General features: G+C 40.0%; 1 protein-coding gene across 1 annotated transcript in view; it reads right to left on the bottom strand.

Moving 5' to 3' along the window:
* Positions 1 to 24,452, bottom strand: part of DDX10 (DEAD-box helicase 10) — a 169,246-nt gene that overhangs the window by 133,536 nt on the left and 11,258 nt on the right. Inside the window, exons 4-10 of the mRNA XM_087721190.1 lie at positions 24,017 to 24,175; positions 22,415 to 22,535; positions 21,306 to 21,495; positions 17,553 to 17,679; positions 14,987 to 15,149; positions 13,050 to 13,134; positions 2,515 to 2,616 (exon numbers count right to left, since the gene is read on the bottom strand). Coding sequence (XP_087577316.1) covers positions 2,515 to 2,616; positions 13,050 to 13,134; positions 14,987 to 15,149; positions 17,553 to 17,679; positions 21,306 to 21,495; positions 22,415 to 22,535; positions 24,017 to 24,175 — 947 coding nt within the window. The remainder of the gene's footprint in view (positions 1 to 2,514; positions 2,617 to 13,049; positions 13,135 to 14,986; positions 15,150 to 17,552; positions 17,680 to 21,305; positions 21,496 to 22,414; positions 22,536 to 24,016; positions 24,176 to 24,452) is intronic.

The raw sequence follows: 24,452 nt of genomic DNA, 5'->3' as shown, positions 1-24,452 counted from the left end.
TGATCCCAGGTAGTTCTCATCTTATTGAGCCAGAATTTAGCTGTTGCTAAATGAGACAGTTATTAAGTGAATTTTGCACCATTTTGCAATCTTTCTTGCCACAGTTGTTAAGTGAATCACTGCAGTTGTTAAACTAGTAACACGGTTGCTAAGTGAATCTGGCTTCCCCACTGACTTGACTTGTGAAAAGGTGGCAAACGGTGATCACGACACTCCGGGATTCTGCAACCGTCATAAATACATGCCAGTTGCAAAGTGTCTAAATCTTGATCACGTGACTATGGGGATAGTGCAATGGTTTTAAGTGTGAAAAATAGCCACAAGTCACTATTTTGTGCCGTTGTAACTTTAAATGGTCCTTAAATGAACTGTGTAAGTTGAGGATTACCTGTGCAAACTATAGATTTCCTTATGATTAGCCTATAACGATCCCTACATCATATTAAAATAAAGAAAACAATATTGGTGTTACACACTAACTGCTGGTGCAGGACACCAACAACAAAGCATGGAAGTCATAGCACTTTCCAAAGGACAGTACATTTTATTGGACACTCAAAAAAAACCTTCTCTATAAAAAAAATCAGAAAACAGGTATTCTTCATATGCCGAATTCTACAGCCCAACCTCAGTGTACCTTCTTTAAAAATGGACCTGATACCTTCTGAATGTCTACAAGAACATTCAACCTAAAACTAAGGAGAAATTTCCCGACAGTTAAAACAATCAGTGGAACAACTTGCCTCCAGAAGTTGTGAAGGCTCCAACAGTGGACATTTTTAAGAAGAGACTGGACAACCATTCGTCTGAAAGGCTATAGGTCCATGATGGCGAACCTATTGCGCATGTGCCACAAGTGGCACGCGGATCCCTCTCTGAGGACATGAGAGTCGTCACCCAGCTCAGCTCCACCGTGCATGCGCGCACGTCTCCCACTGGCCAGCTGATTTTGGGGTCACTGCCGCTCATGCAGGAGACGCATGTGTGGGGGCAGGGGGGGTCGTGCACACATGCACAGAAAGTGGGGGGACCGCAAGGGGGTCCAGTGCTTCCCCCCCCCATGGCCCATTTTTGGTCCCAGGAGGCTTCAGGGAGGTCTGCTACGTCCAAAATGGGGTGCAGAGGAGTTGCGTACATGCGTGGGGAGCGTGGGGAGCACAGGCAGGTCGCATGCATGCACAGGGGTAAGGGGACCATGGGGGCGTGCAGGCATGTGCAGGGGGCATTGCATTATAGGTGTGGGCATGCACACGCTTCCATTCCATTCCTCCCAGTAGCCCTTTTTATCATTTACAACCTTTGAAAAGAAAATGGCTTCACCTTGACTTAGGGTACAATATTCTTTTGTATTCAAAAATCCTGGATTATTATTTCTGCTGCAAAAATGAACATAGCAAGCTACAGCTCTGTTATTTAAATGGCTTTTGAAAATAATTAAATTCCTTTAAGAAGACAAAAAGGAGCCATTTACACGAATCTGCAAGCTTCACTGCACTCGCACTTTATCATCCATGATTTAAAGCACTGTAAACAGCATTATCGGAAGCGAACAGCTACTTCAGTGCAGCATATGAACTAATTTTTTCTGCCTATTGAGCTACTGGATATTAGGTAGCAAATGGCAATTAGTTTTGTATGCATGAAGGTAGAAAACTGATATCATTGGAAGCAAAGCAGGAGCCTATTGGTGGTATCAACTAAGCTTTGCTTGGAGGAAAAAGGCTAAAATAGCACTAATGCTACAAATTTAACACTGCCCTATTTCAGATCAGCATTTTAATTTAGCAGTATAGGAACTCTGTACTACAGACACTTTTGCCCAATGTTCAATGTTTCAAAGACTGGAGTATATTTGTTTTGAACAGTATTGTATTTTAATAATAGATTTTAAAAGCATATGTGGGTGTTTGGCAGGAGTTAATAGTGGCAGTAGCCATTTTTTTCCTCTCCAATTTTATTCCTTTGGCTAATGGTACAAATTTTTTAAAAGAAAAACACTGTTGTTACTATTACACAGACCACATACACCTTCCATACAGCATCCAAATCATCCCACATTTTGTGTAATTTTGCTACTGGCAAGAATTCACTGTCTCAGCTCTGTCTTTGCTAAACAGATTAAGTGTTGGCAGATCACATAATTTAGCCGGGAGGGAGGGGGGAGAGGTAAAATTGCTAGCAGGAGGTGCAAAAACACAGAAAGGTCAGATTGTATTTACAGACTTCCATTTCTCCAAACATTTGAAATAATGGAAGAGCATTTTGGCTATTTGCTTTCCTAGGAAATAAGATGATTTGAAATATAGGGAATGTTTACTTTTTTTTGTAAAAAAAATAAATGACGGGATGTGTTGCCAATGGATATTCTCATTATGTTCCGCATCATTTTTAGGTTTAAATGAAAGTTTTAAAAATCTGTTTTATAAAGAAGAAGAAAAACGGTGTCATAGAAAAGAAATTGCTTTCAGTTTCAAATGCATAACTAAGTTATGTACAAATTGGAAAAGAGTTTACTTGATATTGCTGACAGGAACTTTCTTCTGTGACAGCTGCTGAATCATGCCATTTTCCTCTGAAGGAAGCAAAACAAGGAGAGCTTCACCACCTTCTTTGTACCTAGGTAAAGGAGAGCATTTTTTTTCTTCAAATCCGAGCTTTCAGAAAGTAATTACAAGCAGTCCTCAACCTGTGACCACAACTGAGTCCAAAAGTTCCCCTGCTAAGTGAGACAGTCATTATGCGAGTTTTACCTCATTTTAGGAACTTTCTTGCCACAGTTGTTAAGTGAACCACTGCCAGTGGTGGGATTCAGCTGCTTTGCAACTATTCGGGAGAACCGGTTGTTAACTTTCTAAGCAGTTCAGAGAACTGGTTGTGGGAGGAAATCTCCTTTTGTTTTTTTCCACTTTGCAGGGCTAATCCTGTAAGGAAGGCAGGAAGGAAACACTCTGGTGTTGTCTCTAGCCTAATTTTATTGCCCTGCTTACAGAAACTGCCTCTCCGGTTAACCCTTATTACATTCTAACAACTAAGGTGAAGGCCCATTGACCTGAGTGACATTGAGTTGGCCACGCCCATGCGGTCACATGACCAGCAAGCCCTGCTTACCCAGATGGTCATTAAGGCAGAGAACCGGTTGTTAGATTTTTTGAATCCCACCACTGATCACTGCAGTTGCTAAGTTAATAACATGGTTGTTAGTGAATCTGACTTCCTGGTTGATTTTGCCTGTCAGAAGGTCACAAGCAAAGAACAGTAAATTTGGAATTTAAGGAATGAAGATCCTCTGCTTCATGTTCAAAATCTCTCAAAAGTTGTGCTTATTATTTTGTAATATATAAAATATATTACATAAATATCACTGGATAATTGTTCAATCCAATAAACGGCAACCATGTGCTTCCAATAACTTTACAAACATTATTACATGACAACTTAAACTAGGTTGCTTTTAGCGTGACCCGTCAAAACCGCGTTCCACAAAAGCGCGGTCGACGAAAGCGCGTATATGACGTCATCACAGCGCGACGAAAAAGATCGAAAAATTGAAATAAAAATTAAATTACAGCAAGCCGATTCACATAAAGGTAAGGGTTAGGGTTAGGGTTAGGGTTAGGGTTAGGGTTAGGTTAAGGGTTAGGTTTAGGTTTAGAGCGTTAGCGTTACGCTTAGCGTTAGGTTAAGGGTTAGCGTTAGGTTTTTCGTTAGGTTAAGGGTTAGGTTTAGGGTTAGGTTTAGGGTTAGGTTAAGGGTTAAGTTTAGGTTTGGGGGGGTTAGGGTAAGGTTTTCGCTTTATTTTTACATTTTTCTATCTTTTTCGTCGCGCTGTGATGACGTCACATACGCGCTTTCGTCGACCGCGCTTTTGTCTACCGCGGTTTTGTGGTGGAACCGCTTTTAGAGGTTATTCTGTAGAGGTCCCCATCCTAAGAATTAAGGAAGTTAATTCTTATTAACTATGCATCTAACCCTATCCAATATTTCTCAAGCTTCACAACTTTAAGCTGTGTGAACCTCAACTTCCAGCATGCAGGCTGGGGAATTCTAGAAGTTGAACATCACAAATCTTAAAGCTGCCAAGATTGAGACACAGCTTTAATATTTGTTACTCTCAGGCCACCATTATATTCATTATAGAAAGTTTATCCATTAATGTTCTAAAAGGCTTAATCAGTCTGAGTACTACCCTTCAATACATCTAACCAATGGTCATGGAATCTTGCTGACTGTCAGATTTCTTTCTTTGTAGTGATGTCTGGCAAAAGTCCAAGGAACAAAAATAAATCTAAGTGCTTTGATTAATAGCCTTATTTAAAGAAAGTCTAAGAGCATTCCAAATGGTTTTTTTTTACAGACTTTTACTTCAAATGAGACACCATTATATAGGTAGTTAATTACTGCAAAGCTCATTGGTTACCTCCCACATTTTCATTATAAAAAATAAACAGATTTTTTTTTCTTGGAGTGAAAAGATGATCTGCATCTATTCTATTCTATTGGCTATTCTCCAAAGCACCTGAGGGCAGGACAAGAAGAAACGGGTGGAAACTAAACAAGGAGAGAAGCAACTTAGAACTGAGGAGAAATTTCCTGACAGTTAGAATAATTAATCAGTGGAAAAGCTTGCCTCCAGAAGTTGTAAATGCTCCAACACTGGAAGTTTTTAAGAAGATGTTGGATAGCCATTTGTCTGAAATGGTATAGGGTTTCCTCCCTAAGCAGGGGATTGGACTAGAAGACCTCCAGAGTCCCTTCCAACTCTGTTATTCTGTTCTGTTATTTACTCATTGTTTTAGTAGCCAGTAGTCCTTTTTATCACTGTAAGAAAGAATTTTACACTCCTGATCACTCTCTGATTCTTTTAAAATTCCTGCCATTTAAAAAAAAAATTATCAGGCTATTTGCTTCTATACCAACAAACATGTTTGTTACTGTTGTTGTTTAGGCAAACAAACAGCCCCTTCATGTTTACCAAACCAGGCATAATGGCTGAAGGCAGCATCCCAGTTTAATCTAATTGGAAGAAACTAGAGACTAAAAATGAAACAAATTATGGCTTCATTCTCTAATTGCTCCTGGGTTTGAAACCAGGTTTAGCTATGCTAAGCTAAATTTTCTAGTTATACTTCAGCAAACAAAGCTTGCATCAGTTGCAAGCCAGCCTGGTTGAGTGAGATGTACAAACTTGGCACTGAGACTTAGTTATTTATATGTGTAAAGCATTTAAAGTATGTTGTCATTTGTTGGCCAAAAAAAAATACATGAAAGTGACTTTCCAAAAATTAAAACTAACTGCTGTCCTCTAGTGGCCCTGTATTTTGTTTTATATCAAATCTGATCAAAACAATCCTTGTGGAAGAAAATTGTTAAAACAGATGGCTATAAATATTTCTGCATGCAGACACTATAATTCTACTGTGCTGGTGTTGTAATCTATATTATCAAATGAATCTTCCATGAGATAAAGCTTATGATCTTAAAGCATTGCAGGCTACTTCAGCTGACTGCTAGTTCGGCAGTTCAAATCTCACCAGGCTCAAGGTTGACTCGGCCTTCCATCCTTCCGAGGTGGGTATAATGAGGACCCAGATTGTTGGGGCAATAGGCTGACTCTGTAAACTTAGCTTAGAGAGGGCTGTAAGAGCACTATGAAGTGGTATATAAGTCTAAGTGCTATTGCTATCTGTCTGGGAACCCCAATCCTCTTATGTTCTTGGACAAAATTTAACTGTATATTTTACTCCTATTTGACAAACAAAATTATTCCACAACAAATGAAGCTAGGAAATAAGTTTTTTCTCATGTCAGTGTGTAATTTAGGTCACATGAAAGTTAAACTTGTCAAAAAATTAATTTTCTATTTGGTTTGGACTGGTTTTTCTAATACAGTTCTTCTTAAGCAAAAGTAGCAATAGCAATAGCAGTTAGACTTATATACCGCTTCATAGGGCTTTCAGCCCTCTCTAAGTGGTTTTAGAGAGTCAGCATATTGCCCCCAACAACAATCCGGGTCCTCATTTTACCCACCTCGGAAGGATGGAAGGCTGAGTCAACCCTGAGCCGGTGAGATTTGAACAGCCGAACTGCAGAACTGCAGTCAGCTGAAGTAGCCTGCAGTGCTGCATTTAACCACTGCACCACCTCGGCTCTTAAGCTGAAAGTAGGCTGACTGGTACCCAGGGGCTCCAGTGTATCTATTAATCTTGCAATGGCACCTGCAAGGTTGCATACTCCATTTGGTGTTAACTTTTTCCTGATTTCCCCTAATTAAAATAATTATGGGAAATGGGCAGAGTGGGGAATACTTCTAGAGCCCATAGGGTTTATTAGAATAGTGGAGCCTGGGTATTTCAGTTGAAAATGTATCAATCTGTTGGAGTGATAAAGAGCAATCTAAGGGATGGACAGAGTACCCTCATTACTTGAATTCTAATAAATGGTTGTATCATTACCCATTTTGTACCCATAATCTCTATTTTAAGTGCCATTTTGGAAACAGACAGATCCCTTCATTGTGCGAGACTTATGGCCTGCTTGCAAATTTCCCAATATGCCCACTGGTCCAAAAATATTGATTTCTTTGAGCCAAAACTTTGCTCATGAGCCAAAACATGCTAAACGCTGTTAGAAATCCAATGGGTTATTTTACTACTGTGTTTCCCTGAAAATAAGACCGGGTCTTATTTTCTTTTGACACCCCCCCCAAAAATAAGCACTTTGCCTTATTTTTGGGGAGGTCTTATTATTTTTGAGGTGCAGGAGGTGGCGAGCGTGGTCACCTCATGGCTGCTGCGGTGTTGCAATATTTTGGGGGAGGGATTTTAGCGCATGCGCTCAAAAGCCCGATTGGGCTTATTGTCCAGGAAGTCTTATTTTGGGGAAAACAGGGTATTGGCTCAGTATTTAATTAATTAATTAAATTAATTAGCTCAGTATTTTTTTATTAAATTTAGTTGTTAAATTTAATTACATTAATTTCATTAATTATTTAATTAGCTGGAGGAAGACAAATTGGTAACCACCGCCAACCTCTCTAGTCCCTCAGAATTTTAATTAAATATATACAGTATATCAGATAGAACAAGAAACCTGGCAGCCATTATGGAAAATATTCACCCCGGGGGGGAGAGGGTGAACCAGTTTAATGTAGGATCTGGAAGTGTACCATATCTAAACTCTACAGTTTAGAGAAGACTGGAGGAGAAGCATGTGTATATTTCCTTAGACTTGGAACATTTCTGAAAATGTTAAATAATGTACTTATTTCTTGCCTCGTTCACTGTTTCCATCTGAAGTACTCAAATAATCTGATCAGTTGCCCAATAAAGCTTCTGCAGCTGCCAAAGATTCTGACACTTGGTAGAGGGTGAAGAGATGGAGGATTTGATGACTGAAGAAAGAGGTACAAGGAAAAAACCTTCTCTCTTGCTTCTCAGCTCCTACACCAGAAAATGCTGTAGAAGACATTCCTAAAATTGGCTAAAAATAAAAGTTCCCCTCGTGCATATGTGCTAGTCGTTCCCAACTCTAGGGGCCGGTGCTTATCTCCGTTTCAAAGCCGAAGAGCCAGCGCTGTCTGAAGATGTCTCCGTGGTCATTTTTCTACTTGCATTTTTACATGCTTTCGAACTGCTAGGTTGGCAGAAGCTGGGTCAAGTAACAGGAGCTCACTCCGTTACATGGTGCTAAGGATTTGAACCACCGAACTACTGACCTTTCTGATGAACAAGCTCAGCGTCTTAGCACTGAGCCACCTCGTCCCTGAAAGTGGCTAGCTCTAGCCAATAAACAACATTTAGACATGAGGACTGAAGGGAGGAGGCCGGAACTGCTCCTCATTCTGTCATTGTGTTCCCAGAGAAAGAAGCTCTTAATTGCCACCGAAACCAAGTAGCAGAGAGAAATGTCCTCCTTTCCTTTCACTCTGAATTAGATCAAATGAGGTATTGTCAGAGGATAGGAGGAAGGACATAAACTTTCCAGATGAACGTACTGTTTTTCCCTAAAATTATAGCGTTTATTTTTGTAGTGCTTTTAGGTAGATAATTTGTACGCTTCCAATAGACAGCGTGGCCTTTAGCTTAACAAAATGATACATACAATTCTATACCCTGACAATTCCAAATGAAGCTTTTTAGAGTCTATCTTGTTTCCCTCCCTGACTCAGGCAATGCTTCTCGCTATTTCCACTTCCTGGATTACTTCTAGCCTAGGAGGGAGAATGGAAAGGGGGGAAAACAACTCTTTCCTGAGCTTCTTGAATTCTGACTTCTTTGTACAATACAATGCAATACAATAGCAGACTTGGAAGGGACCTTGGAGGTCTTCTAGTCCAACCCCCTGCCCAGGCAGGAAACCCTACACCATTTCAGACAAATGGCTATCCAACATCTTCTTAAAGACTTCCAGTGTTGGGGCATTCACAACTTCTGGAGGCAAGCTGTTCCATTGATTAATTGTTCTAATTGTCAGGAAATTTATCCTCAATTCTAAGTTGCTTCTCTTCTTGATTAGTTTCCACCCATTGCTTCTTGTTCTGCCCTCAGGTGCTTTGGAGAATAGCTTGACTTCCTCTTCTTTGTGGCAACCCCTGAGATATTGGAACACTGCTATCATGTCTCCCCTAGTCCTTTTCATTAAACTAGACATACCCAGTTCCTGCAACCATTCTTCACTAACATTACTCCGTTCTTCACTAACATTACTCTGTACTCTTTATGAGCATAACTGCATCCCCACTCACACTAGTAATACTATAACTAAATTTGCAGATGATACAACAGTGGTGAGACTGATCTCCGGAGGGGGATGAGTCTGCCTATCAAGATAGCAATAGCAATAGCAGTAGACTTATATACCGCTTCATAGGCCTTTCAGGCCTCTCTAAGCGGTTTACAGAGAGTCAGCATATTGCCCCCAACAATCTGGGTCCTCATTTTACCCACCTCGGAAGGATGGAAGGCTGAGTCAACCCTGAGCCGGTGAGATTTGAACCGCTGACCTGCTGATCTAGCAGTAGCCTGCAGTGCTGCATTTAACCACTGCGCCACCTTGGCTCTACAGATGAGGTGAACCAGTTACTTTCGTGGTGTGGAGACAATAACTTGGTTCTTAACACCAATAAGACCAAGAAGCTTATAGTGGACTATAGAAGGAATAGATCAGGCACCCAGCCCTTGCTTATCAATAGAGACCGAGTGGAGCAAGTGGGCAGTTTTAAGTTTCTGGGTGTTATCATATAAGAGGATCTGACCTGGGACACTCACATTGCAGCACTGGTCAAAAGGGCCCAGCAGAGATTATACTACCTGAGACTTCTCAGGAAACAGCAACTGAATGAAAAACTGCTGATGACCTTCTACCGCTGCACCATAGAGAGTACTTTATCTTACTGCATCTGTGTATGGTTTGCCAATTTGCACAGTTGCAGATAGGGGCTAATGTCATTGCCCAGAGGATCATTGGTTTCCCTCTCCCCTCTTTGGAAGAGCTTTATAGCCCCCGCTGCCTTAAGAAAGTTCAAAACATTCTTAAAAATACATCTCATCCTGGGCACCTTTTTTTCAACTATTGCCATCGGGCAGACAGTACAGGATAATAAAAAACCAAGGACAAATAGGCTGAAAAACAGCTTCTATCCCAGGGCAGTAACTATATTGAATTCTAAGGTATAGTGCAATATTAGTGCAATATCAGGTTTTCAATTTCAATTATATAGCATGTGAAGGATGTGACTTTGTGTTTTTTTATTTTTATAGTTTTAATGTATACTGAAGATGGCATTTAATTTCATTGGACAATGTGCAATAAAGTAAACTAAACTAAACTAAACATTCTCTGAGAGCTTCAATCCTTTCCCCCAGCCATTTTACTCGGCAAATTTCTGCCTTGATCCTTCTGGGTCTTCAACTGGAGATTTCTCCTCCACCTGTACCTTTTGTGTCATACAAAAACAGCTTCAGGGATGTCCAGATGTTTAAATTAGGAGCTAAGCTACTCAGTCTTCAGTGTAACTCTGTCCAATTGTGGTATGTAGAAGACAAAATTTAACCTTGACAAAATCAAGGCAACTCATCTTGCCACTGATGAGAAGGGGAATAAAATGGGGAGAAGGATGTTACAGGAATCAAGCTGAGAATTGTGTTTTTCAAAATGCCAGCTGGGGAATTCTGGGAGTTGAAGTCCACACATCTTAAAAATGGCCAAGTTTGGAAAACACTGCATTAGATTATGTTGTTAGGTTAGTCTGTGACTGGATTCATGTACTTTGTTTAACAGCCAAGATGACCAATACTGGAAAAAAAATTAAGGAAAAGTATGAGTGGTACTTTTAAGTTTAAGAAAGAGTCAACCCTAAATGGGCAGCAAATAAATTTGATAGATTAATTAAGTAAACAATAAGAAAGAAAAAGAAAAAAGAAAGAAAAAGAAGATGTAGTTTAAATGTCACGTTTCTCTCCCGCCCCCCCCCCCACTTTCCCCTGGTATTTATGTCAGGTGACTGGGATTCCTTGTAAACTAGTACCTTTAATATTAGTCTAATGAAGTTTCCATCAAACTTCAGTGTGAAGTTTGGATTCTTTTACCTCCTTGGTTAAATTTAGGAGGGAAACAGCTTATCAGAGAAATGTTTAATTACCGTATTTTTCAGAGTATAAGAAGCACCGGAGTATAAGACGCACCAAGATTTTAAAGAGGTAAATTAAAAAAAAGTTTTTGCACTCTGCAGGCCTCCCAAACCCTCTGCATGCCTCGTTTTTTTGTGAAAAATGGGGCATGAAGAGTTTGAGAGGCCTGCAAAATGCTCCTGGGGGCTGGGGGGGCAAAAATGAGCACAAAATTGCCTCCCCAGCCCCCGGAAACACTTTGCAGGACTCCCAAAGCCTCTGCATGTTCATTTTTGCCAAGGGGCGGGGTTTCAGGAGGCCAAAAATGTTGTCTTCAATGTATAAGACACACCCAGATTTTCACCCTTTTGGGGGGGGGGGAGAAGGTGCGTCTTATACTCCAAAAAATACGATTTATGAAAACCCAACACAATTCGATTTCCTAATCTTGGGACTCTCGTAGCCTGCCTCAATCATGACAGAAAAATAGATATGTCCATAGGACTGGGACACAGTTTGAGTACAGTGTCTGAAGAGCAGGTAGGAATATATTTGCAGTGAATTGTAAAATATTTATTTGATGCATATATTGTTCCTATACAAGGCTCTGAATTTCCCGTTCAGATCTTTAAGCAAGTTTATACTTGCTTAACTTCAGGAAGGTTGGAATAATATTTGGACACTGAGCTGTGTATTTTCTTGATAATCTGTTCCGTTTATGAATTTTGTTCATCATTTGACACTGTTTTTTGCAAATATGGAAGCATAACATAAGCCTTATTTTCGGTTCCTGTTGCTGAGATCAGGTTGGCTAGAGTGGATTTATAAGCAGCATACATTGGGGAATCTTGTAATTTATTTATTAAGCTTCCAGTGTTTCTCACAGTGTAGAGTGACAACATGGATTCTCCAGAGACCTGGAAAAATAGGCTAGATATGTCAAATGTTGTGCATGATTCAACCCATATTCAGATATGGGTTTGACTGATTGTTTTATATATATTTATGTTTAGGTCTCTGTCCGCAGCAATTAAGATTTTATTATTTTGGCTCTGGACAGTGCATGGTACAGATATGCCCTGACATTTTTTTATTTTTTTATTGTATTTTCCAAGAAGAGATTATTAAAGTTCATTTGGGAAATCTTGTCTATCTTCTGATGCATTACATTTGGTTTTGTTTTCTCACCTACTCAAAACATTCTGCCTGGGCAGGTTATAGATTTATATCGCCTCCCTTACTACCCATTATTTTAAAACCATGTTTTCTCTCGGGTACCACTGTGCTTCACTATACATATTTATAAGGCATTATATAATGTATTATGCACTATAATAAATAATAATAATAAAAAAGATTAAACTGCCTTGAGGAGAATTTGGCCAATTTGATAATATAATGGAGGTTTCTCTCCGTCTTTCTAACAAAAACTCAGCAGTAGTTCCCAAATTGTCAAGTTGGCGTGGTTTGATGAGGTGCTTAAAGCCTGAATTCAGCTGAAAACTCATATTCCTGAAGGCAAGATAAATGTTTTTATCTCACACTAGGTTGGAGCCCCTAAAACAGTTGAGTGCTTGCTGTAAACATTGAAACACAGTTTAATTTAATTCCACCACATCTTCTTTCCCTCTTCTTCCCACAGTGTGATGTTCTTTTTGCCTTTTGCTTCCTATTCTTGAAGCCTGGTGACTGTTGCTTGCGGACATTATTCACCACATTGTCCTGGAAAACTCTGTATCTAATGCAGTGTTTCTCAACCTTGGTGACTTTAAGCCCTGTGGACTTCAACTCCCAGAATCCCCCAGCCAGCATAGCTGGCTGGGGGATTCTGGGAGTTGAAGTCCACAGGGCTTAAAGTCGCCAAGGTTGAGAAACACTGATCTAATGTAACAACAATAGGAACGTGGTGGCTCAGTGGCTAAGACACTGAACTTGTCGATCAGAAAGGTCGGCAGTTTGGCGGTTCAAATCCCTACTGCCGCGTAACAGAGTGAGCTCCCGTTACTTGTCCCAGCTTCTGCCAATCTAGCAGTTCAAAAGCATGTAAAAATGCAAGTAGAAAAATAGGAACCACTTTTGGTGGGAAGGTAACAGCGTTCTGTGCACTTTTGGCATTTAGTCATTTCGGTCACATGACCACGGAGACATCTTTGGACAGCGCTGGCTCTTCGGCTTTGAAACAGAGATGAGCCCTGCCCCCTAAAGCCGGGTATGACTAGCACATATGTACAAGGGAAACCTTTACCTTTAACGTAATAACAGGGCTAACCTTAATAGTTTTATTTTAACATTGAAAGCTTTCTTCAATATATTCTAGATATTGGGAATACAATGTCCAACTATTAGCTAACTTGGCTGGCTAATTCTGGAAGATGGAGCAACAAAATCAGAGGACATCAAGTTAGGGCAAGACACTCCATAGAACATAAAAACTCTATATACCTGGCTGTTCTTCCAACTCTGTGAATATATGTATTTGCATCTTCTGGACAGTCAACCTGAATGACCCAGTTCACAGCAGGGAAGTCTGTAAAAAAAACCATTTGAAATCCAGTCACATACAAACATTTTCTATGTTAGCAGTATAATTCCATATGAAATTTGCACTCCAGCTCTATTTTACTGGGTACTGTGTTGAAAGAGGCTGCTCACAAACTACAATTAATCACATTTTCTAGCTACATGTATCTGTCAGATGGAACTAAAATTAATAGAAGCTTCATTTCCTAAATAATGAAAGGGAGCATAATTTTAAACTGGATATGGAGAGGGAAATCATTTGCATTTTACAAATTGAAAAGTAGAACTGGCCATTTATGATTTTAAACCAGCAGTTTGCAATGCATGTATAGCTCAGAAATAATCCATTTTGTATTTCGGCTAACTTTTTAATACAAATAAATTTCTATTGCAGTATTTCTCTTTTAAGGTTTTGTCTAGTCTCTATTCTTCTCCTTCCACTTATTTCCTTTCCTATTATGCTCTCCTCCCCTGCCCCCATCTCTCTCTATATGATAGTTATGCTGGAAGCTGCTGAACTAATATAATAGCCCATTAAACGGAAGACCAGCAATTTTATAAAACCCCACTTTATATCAATCAGATCTTTTACATTCAAAATGCAAGAAAGGCACAAGTATACATTGGAACAGATACAGCTTCAAGGAAGTGCTGAACCAGAGAAGGAAAATTTAATTGAAGATTCCCTTATCGATACTTGATCTCTAGCCCTAGATATCAAAGGCATTGTACATATCTTATTTGAATGCCAATTATTTGCCCCAACAAGGACCCAGTATTTAGAATATTTACTTGACTAAAGTACCTATTAGAATCTCAACAACAGGATGTCAATAAATATATAGCCAGCCAGCAGAATTACCAAGTTTATAATTAAAGCTATTCAGCTGAGAGCTCATTATATAGAATAGACTGAGGTCATATATACAATAAAGGTGATGCACATCTGAATTTTCTTTGTTCCATACTTTATATTTTATGCCTACCTTTATCCTTCTGTTAGTTTACACTTTGTTGTCTCTTGATATGACCAATAAACTAATTAATTATACTTGGAATTGGAATTGGAATTTATTTGATTTGTAAGCCGCCCTATTCCCCGAAGGGACTCAGGGCGGCTGAACAAAAGCCAAGGGAAGGGGAATAAATACAAAAAAGTAACACAAAAACAGGACAATGATACAAACGATTTAAAAAACACAGCAAGCACAGAAAATTCGAGTTGGGGGGGGGGGGAACTCAACCCCAGGCTTGCTGGGACAGCCAGGTCTTAATGGCTGTCCGAAAGGCCTGAAGGGTGGCGAGGGTCCGAATCTCCACGGGGAGCTCGTTCCAAAGTAATAGTTCATAGATCACTAAACAAATCTGATCATCCTGACCAGAGATTATAGAAAGATTATAGAAACTGAAGTCCATTGTCACTTGGGGGATGCATGATTGGAAAAAATCAATAAATACAAATCCTAAACCTATAGAAATATGGACAAGGTGCTCTCTGAATTAGGGAACATGTGGTTCTGTTCTTTCCTAGTCCCTCATATCCCTCCTCTCGCTTGGCTGGCTTCCTGGATTCTGACCTGGATCTTAACTTAGCAGGGAAATTAGACTAGTCTCATTCCTGAGCTACAGCAGGACTTGAAGCAATGGTGAGATGACTCTGGAGGAAGTAGCAGGGGGGGAAAACAGGCAATGAAAAGATAAAGACTAGCATCCCAGGTCTGCTGCTGGAGAATATGAATTCCCCACTCAATCTTAGACTCTTCCTTAAATGATTACATAATTTAACAAATGATTTTCAAGAACTGGGCCAAACCGATTAGGTAACTCCCCTGGATGTGAAGGAATGCAAAACTGTTTACCTAGCCCACGAGCTGCAAGATCCGTAGCGAAAAGAACTGCCGATTTCTTGCGCAAAAAATCGTGGTAAACTTCCATTCTTTTCATCTGCTGCTGTTTCCCATGAAGAGCCAGTATAGGGAGACCCGGACGCAGGCGACAAAATACTCTAAACAAATACTGAACCTAGAAACCAATCATAATTTTAACACTAAATTCCATGAGCAAGACTAGTTGACCGTACATATGTATTACATTGTAGGCTAGCACTGCCTAACCCAGGGGTGTCAAACACACTGCGTCACGGCAGCATCACGTGATATATCAAGACATTTTTTCCCCTTCGCTAAACCGGGGGTGGGCGTGGCCAGCAAGTGACGTATCAGGACCGCGAGTTTGACAGCCCTGGCCTAATCAGTCTTGGCTGAGGTAGAAAAGCTAAACAGGATCAGACCTGGTTGACAATACCATGGATGAAAAAACCCAGGGCGGTGGGCTAGATTGGGATATTAAAAGATATCCCAAAAGACAACATATAATTGAATGCTTAGGAAGAAACAGCTTTCTCTAGTACTCTTTAGTACTAGTTTAAAACAGGTGGAAGGGCTACCTTTGTTATCTCAGCTAGCTAGAGGCAGGGATACAAATGTTGCAAATGGAAAACTTAGAGATTTGCAAAATGGAGAAGAAAAAAATCAGAGGAAAAGGCATGCTAAGGTTTTATGTCTCCCAGCGGGGGTAAAAACAGAAAAATATCCTTTCCTCCTGGAAGTTTCACATCATTTTTATCCTGCAGCAATTTTCGCAAATTTGCCATGGGAGTTAAAACCAAACCACTATCTTTTCTAAAAGTGAATGCTATGGCAAACCCAGGAGCATGATTAGAATTTACAATTCTGAAATCAACTAATTTACCTGTTTCTGCCCCTGAACATACCTCCTTTCGTCAATTTCACAGCAATTTGCATGGTAATCAATTGCCAGGCCTCTTGTCACCATAATCTTTTCAGTGAGTGACAGATTTATAGCTACATCCAACAGAGTTGATGCTGTTTTAAACAATTTAGATGGGAGTTATTCCCAAAATAGTAGCCCTTTTTTTATAAATGAACCCCACCCTTTGATCTAAAGGCATCTCATTCGTAAGCCAAGTGCTTATTTAAAGTTATACTTACAAGGCAAGGAAAAAAATCTTCCTTTCCTCTCAGAAGAATAAAATGTTTGGATGGCAATATTTACTATTATATGTTTGGTCGATTTATAAACAAAGCATGCATTTCATTGACTGCAACACAAAGATATCTGAAGAAGTCCAGTTGGAGTATTTGCCTCTATCTATACCCCAAATTTCTCTTTGTTGGCTAATTAACTTGATAAATAACTGTTATTGATAAATAATGTGATTGTGTTATATAATCCTGAGAGTGCTCTCCAGCCTCAGGATTCATCAGCAAAACAATTTACGTGCTTTTATCTGCTTTGCTCGTTTTACAGTATTCTAACTTTCTGATTACAGGTAGTCCTGGACCTATGGCCACAATGGAGCCCAAAATTTCCATTGCTAAGAGAGACAGTTGTTAAGTGAGTTTTGCCCCATTTGTTGATCTTCCTTGCTACAGTCGTTAAGTGAATCACTGCATTTGTTAAGTTAGTAACATCACATAGTAGTTAAGTGAATCTGGCTTTCCCATTGACTTTGCTCATCAGAAGGTGATCTCATAACCCCAGACACTGGCAACAATCATAATTATGAGTCAGTTGCCAAGCGTCTGAATTTTGATAACGTGACCATGGGGATAATGATCCTAAGCGTGGAAAACGATTGTAAATCATTTTTTTCAGTGCCATTGTTAACTTTGAACAGTCACTAAATGAAATGTTGTAAGTCGAGGACAACTTGCACCGTAGAATATATTGGTAGATAATTTATGATGCAACACCCTACATGACTGTTATCCATCTGATTTTTATAAATTACTAGCTGTTAACCCGACATTGCCTGGGTATTTATTTATCCCAATCCTGTATTAGACAGGAATGACGAGGTCAAGTGGAAACGTAAGTGCAGAATGGGCTGTCTTCCCTCCTTCCATAAACATCGCCCCAATTCCTGAAGAGGCAATGGCAAAAGCAAGTTCTCCCTGAGCCCTGATTTTGGCAACAATTAAATTAGTGTTTTTTTTTAAATTCCTGTGCCCCCAGAAGCGTAATTTCTAATGTTGGATTTTCCACCTTATCAAAAGGAACCCCCTTGTAGAGCATTGTGAAGCCGTCACCATGGCAACTCCACTGTGCTGTACAGTAGAAGCCATTTTAAGGCAGTACAGTAGAAGCCATTTCGAGGCACAACAGACTGTATCTTAACAGAACACACACCCCGAGGGCTTTTAGGGGTGTGTTACCTCCACAGTATTTTTTTTCCAGAGAATAAGTCATCTGTGTACCAAGTTTGGTTGAAGTTGCTCAAGGCATTCCAGAGTTATGCTGGAACACACACACACACACACAAACACACACACACACAGAGTCATTTTTGTATAGATAGATAATTAAAACTTATAAATTGTAGGATATGGGATTATACAATACCTCTTTACAGCTTGCAAAAAATACAATACTCTTCTTATTCAGGTGACTCCTCAGAAAAGAGTATAACATATTGACTTTCTGGTACAGTTCACAAACAATGTAGTTCTGTTCCAAGGTTGCTGGAGTACTAAAAGTACCAGAAAAGGAGAAATAGACAACAGGTAAAAAACATCATCGGGGGAGAAACAACTGAAAAACAAACAATATATGTGTCAGGTCTGCAAGCCATCTTTTCTGTTGGACTTCAGGCCTGCCACACTTTCTACTATTCATTTTCTATTGTGGGAAAATGGGAGGGGGGATTATACGGAGTTGGATGATATGTAGGCATAACAACATTCTTTCTAGAAAGCCAAGGCCATCCTTTGTCTCTCCAGAACTCGATGGGTGGAAATTGCCAGCATGGCAGTGGACGATTGGACCATGTGATGGACTTGTGTGTGTGAGGCAGGATCTTGAACTTTCAACTGGGTGGGAAAACCTGGAAGCTTTAAGATTCAGGTTTTCCCAGATGTGCCAACATGGCTCTCTTAATAAATTGGAACTTTGAGGAATCCTTTGCTTCGGACTCTGATTCACTTTTGGATGCTATATGGAACCCTGACATTATGTTCAAGTAACTGTGTCTCAAAGTATTGTTTAAGTAAAACCAGATTCGTAACTTCGTCCAAGAGAGGAGGCATCCTTCATTTTTGCAGGGCATTTGCAAGTGACCATATTCTCAAAATTAATGACTAGGGCCATGACAGTTAACCTATGGCATGCAGAGCCATGTCGCCCAGCATGTGCGGCTACGCCCATTGCTCTTCCGGGTTTCTGGCGTGCATGTACGCACAATGATGAGCAAGGCTTCACACATGTGGCAATGTCAGAAACTGGAATAGCGGCCAACTGATCTTTGCACGAGCATGCACACCAGAACCTGGAAGAGGAGCTGCCTGGTGCGCATGCGCAGCAGGTTAGCTCCTCTTCTGGATTGCGTCCCTGATGAACAAGTGCATTCGCTCGCTTCTCCATCACTGGACTAGGGCCAAGGTAAAATATAAACGTCACTTTGTTTAGTTACATTTACCATTTAAGTGTAACTGAAATTAAATATAGTTCTTCAAATCATTGATGCCAGGTTATTTTAGGAACCGCCTCTTCCTACTTACATCGACCTATTACATCAAGTCGAGGAGGGTCATGATGCAAGTCCTGTCCAGTACGCAGCTCCATCCAGCAGAAGCCAGATGTTGTACCTTTTCTGCTGTGATTTCCACTCTGAAACATCATTTCCCCTTAGATAAAGTTAGCCCCATCAACGTTAGCCTTAAAACATGGTTCTTTCATCAACCTTCAGGATCCCAAGTGGAATTTGCAAGGTGGGTATATGATATTGAATGTTCTTCACCCACTATCTTGTTTCTTTTATATTTATGTTTGAGCATTTATGTTTTTTAATGGTTATTACATTTGTATGCCACCCTGATGGGCAGCTATGTAAATTTGCTAAATAAATAAATACAATATAGACATTCAGACTCTCAACTACTTTTCTCCAGTTATGTGTACAAGATATACAGTTGCCATACTAATCCTAGATCATGTTCTTGGACTTTTGGAGGCATATCTGGAACCTTAAAAATTATTTTGCAGAAATACTCCAAATTAATTCTAAGGAGATCATGGGTAAAACGGGGGCTGCAAATTCTCAAAATGATTGTTATAGTAGATCAAAAACAATCCAAAACACTGTATTATCCTGAAGTTGTTTCCTATTCATTTCCTTTTGCTTCTTCTTCTTCTCCATAACTAGCAGATCCAATTTCATCCAAAAGCATTGAATTGGCCCTATCTTCTGAATAAATTGTGTAGGTCAACAACTGTTGTGCAACTGAGAATCCAGGCCAGGATGATGCCTGAGAGCGGAAGGAAAATCATGTAAACTGAAAAATCAGGGAATTTATTTTCCACCTCAAGGAGAACTTCCACCTCAAGTTCTGAGTTGTTTATTTGAACTCCAGGTAACCCTTGCTTAACAACTACAACTGGGACCAGCAACTGGGTTGCTTAGCACCACAGTTGCTAAGCAAAAATAAATAAATAAATCACATGAGCAATGATACTTTACAGTTTTCATTAGGTTTCTGCTTCAAAACGGCAAAGAACCTGAAGCCAAAAAAAAAAAAAAAGGAATAAGTGGCAATTACTGTTCCCTAATCCAGGAGAAGTGCAGAGCAGGAAAATGAAAAGATAACTAGTTCATCCCAGAAATCAGTCCCTCTTTCAGGACAAGCCATAAGGACAGCATTCACAAGACCTGTGGAACTTGAAAAAGCTTGCAAGAAAATTTGCTCGAGTTGTAATCGTAAAAACACATGCATGGAATTCTGCATTATGTTGTAATAATTTTTAATTCAACTACTGGAAGCTATCTAGTAACTAAACATCAGTTACAGACCAGTTGTCTGGTCACCCCCAGACCTTTGAGAAATAGAGATTTAAGAGATCAAATCAAAAATTACTTGAGCTTATCCCAATAGTCACACTGTTAGCCAGATGTGTCTCTCTTAAATCGACTATTTTATACACTTACTGTATTTTTCGGAGTATAAGATACACCTTTTTTCCTCAAAAAAAGAGGCTGAAAATCTGGGTGCGTCTTATACATTGAATACAGCATTTGTTTTCCTCCCAATGCCCCGCCCCTTCACCAAAATGGCCGTGCCTAGCCTTATGGAGGCTTTCAGACAACTCCTGGGGCTGGGGAGGGCAGAAATGAGAAAAAAATGGGTCTTTCCCGCCCCCCAGCCCCCAGCAGCCTCCATAAGGCTACGAGTGCAATTTTTTTTGACAAAAAACAGCCCGTTTTCGCAAAAAACGGCCTGGTTTTTTTGCTCTTTCCCAATCCCCACCCCCAGGAGCGCTCTGCAAGCCCCCCCCCCCAGGCTATTCATGCCTTTTATTTGAAAAAAAAACCTAACCTGTTTTCACAAAAATGGGTCGTTTTGGGGAGGTTTGCAGAGTGCAAAAATTTCCCCTTTCGGGAAGCTCTTTAATTAGAGTGATTGATGAGAATTACATTGATCAAGTGCTGTGCCAACAGAAACAAAGTCTTAGGTGCTGCAGGTTGTCAGTTATTTCCTTCTCCAGCACATGGATAAATACACCTGGAAACATCTACCTGCCGACCTACTCTTTCTCTCTCCCTATCTACCTACTGTATTTCTCTCTATCCCTTAACTACCTACCTACTCTCTCTCTCCCTACCTACCTACTGTATTTATCTCTGTCCCCTCCATCTACCTACCTCCCTACTCTCTCTCTCCCTACCTACCGTATTTCTCTCTCTCTCCCTCTCTATCCCTTTATCTATCTACCTCCCTACTTTATTTTTAATTTCCTCTTCAAAATCTTGGTGCGTCTTATACCCCAGTGTGTCTTATACTCCAAAAAATATGGTACTTTAGCATGCAACTCTCTGCTTCAAGGTCCAAAAGTTATACATTGCAGTGATTTCTTGTACACACGGTTGTTGAAATGATAAGCAAGTATTGAAACAAGGAATTCTACAAACACCCTGTGATTAATCCAGATTAGTTCTTCTTTTCCTGGATGTGCCTATTCCAGTTTATTGGCCTGTTTTATTCTAAGCCCAAGACTGGAAACTCTCAGACCATACCATGCCACAAGAAGGTTCAGAATAGAGGAAAAACGAGAGTATCCAAAACACACATATTTCTTTGCAGACTACATAAGCTGAATTCCAACCTGAACTTTGCTTTTTCATGCACCCAGATGTATTCTGGATCCTTCAAGCTCAGCCGAGCAAGGTCCTTCACAGATTTGGTCTGCGTAGCGGAGAAAAGCAGGGTCTGCCGTTTTTTGGGAAGGTTCTCTATAATTGCATTCATGGAATCAGCAAAGCCCATGTCTAGAATTCTATCAGCTTCATCAAGGACTGGAATGAGAAAAGCAAATTGGGGAAAATCAGATTTCAAAAGTTTTAGTACTTAAATGAAAACTGTTGGATGTTTCACATAATGTAGTTGTCAAAGTTCCATGTAATAGCTCCATAGAAAGCAGAACTCCAAGGCAGGCAGATTCCTCAAAGCACAATTTTATTGGAGATATCATATTGGCACAAACTGGTGAAAACCGACTCTGAAAGTTCCCGTGGTTTTCACCTGATTAAAATGTGAAAAGTTCCCCCTTTCCCCAAACAATCAGTCACATTGTCCAATCAAGGTGCTGGCTGGTTGCCTGGTTACTGTGCTCCTCCTTTCTCTAGACACCTGTTGTAATGTCCTTGGTTCCCACAAGAAACTATTTTGTTTTGGCTACAAAAACCCATATAACTATATCCCACCCACCCCGCTATCCCTTCTTTGCATTGTGGCAACCCTGAAGACTCCAAAATGGCCCCAGCCAGGTTCACTTCAGAGTTGACAGTAGTTAAGTCGGGGGTCCATTACATTATCACCCAAATGTGCTGATGTGGCTGTAGATATCTAATACGTCCCACATGGATAACACCAGTCTTATGCATATCTCTTGCTGTTCTTAAGTCCATGCAACCACTTGCACAATTCTTTTAATTTAAAAACATTAAGACATTTAAAAGTCTTGTATAGGAAGTTTAAACAAGTATATACTTCCCTTTTCTTCCATTTTAAGTAATATTCTGTGCATGCTGTGAATTGCCCAGAGCAACATATATGCATCAGTTCCATAAGAGGTTTAAGGTTAGAAGGCAGCAGCGTCCCTATTATGACTTCAAGCAAAACTCCGGTTCACACTGAACAGATCCAGGACCAGAGGCTCCCAACGACCCAAGACGACCAGGAGTACAAATGAGGATGTTCATATTTTATACTTACTCAGCATTTGAAGATTAGAGGCATGGAAATATGAGGTTTCATCCATGTGTTGTAAAAGACGACCAGGAGTACAAATGAGGATGTTCATATTATGGATTTTGCTTGATTCTTGTTTCAAGTCCTGAAAAAAGCAGGTTGATTGAGAATTTAGGATGTGTAGTTTTGCAAAATGCATTCACACAAAGCCACTTTGAACATGGCACATCAACTCACAAAAAAGATCATATTTTTCTCCAAACATCTTCAATAGCACAGAGATCAACATCTACACACAAATTATACACATAGACACAAAATTATGAAATAACCTCCGGTCTGTGGTAATTTCTGTGGGCACATCCTCTCAATTTATCCACATATCACTGGCAGAGCACAAACAAATGCAGTATATGTATGTGTGTGTGTGTGTGTGGTGTGTGTGTGTGTGTGTGTGTGTGTGTGTGTGTATGGGGAAAGAATAATTTTAAAGAAGAAAGTGGTTGTATAGTGATTTATGAAATCTGAAAGGATCCCAGATCAGAGAATTATAATTACGTCAAACTTAATAACTCGCCATACTGGCCGTGGCTAATGGGAGAAGTTTAGATATGTTGTTACAAGGTTCCTGCTTTTATTGAGATCTCAATCTACAGATAAGTAGCACATAGCTGGTTGGACAAATTCCTTATTTTAATAATGCCTTATAAATAGATTTTGCAGTGTTCTCTTATGCTGTGGGGAAGTGGGCTTTTTCTGCAGTGGCCCTGCTCTTTGGAATATTTTTATTTATTTGTTTGTTTGTATCATACCTTTATTATTTTTACAAATAATTCAAGGTGAGAACATGTCCAAAACACCTTCCACCTTCTATTTTCCCCACAACAACACTTGGGCTGAGTGACTGGCCCAAAGTTACCCAGTGGTTTTCATAGCTAAAGCAGGATTAGAATTCATAGTCTCCTTGTTTCTAACCTGGTGCTTCTAGCCTTTGCATCCTTTTGACCTTCTAGAAGGGCAACAAAACCTAACTCTGCCAGCTGGGTTGAGCTTTTGAGGGGGGGGTGTATTTTTATGTTAGAGGCGGCTGGTAGACTAACAGAGAAGTGATCACCGTACCAATCTTGCTTTTTATTGCATTCTGAAATGAATCCTGGAACATAGCCAATACTTTCCTTAACTTATTCAAAAAGAAGGAAAAGCACTGAAAAATTGGATGGGCAGGAAGACTGGAGGAATGTGCCAGATGCAGTACATTGCCAGTAACTAAGTAAAGAAAGACAGCTAATAGGAAGATTAATTCCTGTCTCAGGCAGAGGGTTGGACTAGAAGACCTCCAAGGTCCTTTCTAGCCCTATATTTCTATGATTCTAAGATCAGGGGGATACGTCCTGCCAGTAATGATTGAGGGAGGAAAAGAAACAGATAGAGAGAGATTAAAGGTCAGACTAGCTAGTGGCTGACCTGAAATCATTCTGCAGAACTTTTGTTCAACAGTTTGTTCTAGAATTGGGTAGGGGAGGTTCCTACATACCCTTAACAGGCATCTAAATCCACTGTGCCAACAAATATCCTTTGAATATTCTAACTGCCCCCAAACAATTATTGTTGAAAAGAAGAGCCTACCTTCCCACCAATGATTAGACCTGCGGAAAATTCATGATTCTTCCCGACTTTACGCAGGACTTCAAATGTCTGGTAAGCCAATTCTCTGGTAGGAGATATTATCAAAACACCCAATTCATCCATGGCAGTCCACTGCTGTCGGTATAAAATTTCTAGAGCCTGAAGAGTTAAAATGTATAGTTAGAAAGTCTATCACATGCTCTTCTGGAGTACACTTTTTCAATATTAACCTATAACCAGTTACAACGTGCCTTTCTAAAGCAAAACTTTGACGCAATAACTCACTTAAAATATCTCCATGGTGAAACTCCCCTTCGCAAGCAACAGGACTCCCGTGATTTCTAAACAGTCCTGCAGCCACAACACTTTGCTGGAGAAAACGAGCTTCAGCACATGTACTATGCATCCATCGATATCGGTTTCTAACCAAGAGTTG

This window comes from Thamnophis sirtalis, unplaced genomic scaffold (assembly GCF_051295495.1).
Source record: "Thamnophis sirtalis isolate CommonGarterSnake01/CBP01778 unplaced genomic scaffold, rThaSir2_p1.2 scaffold_8, whole genome shotgun sequence".
NCBI lineage: Eukaryota > Metazoa > Chordata > Lepidosauria > Squamata > Natricidae > Thamnophis > Thamnophis sirtalis.
Note: the sequence above shows the minus strand (reverse complement) of the source record. Positions and strands in the feature narration are given on the sequence as shown.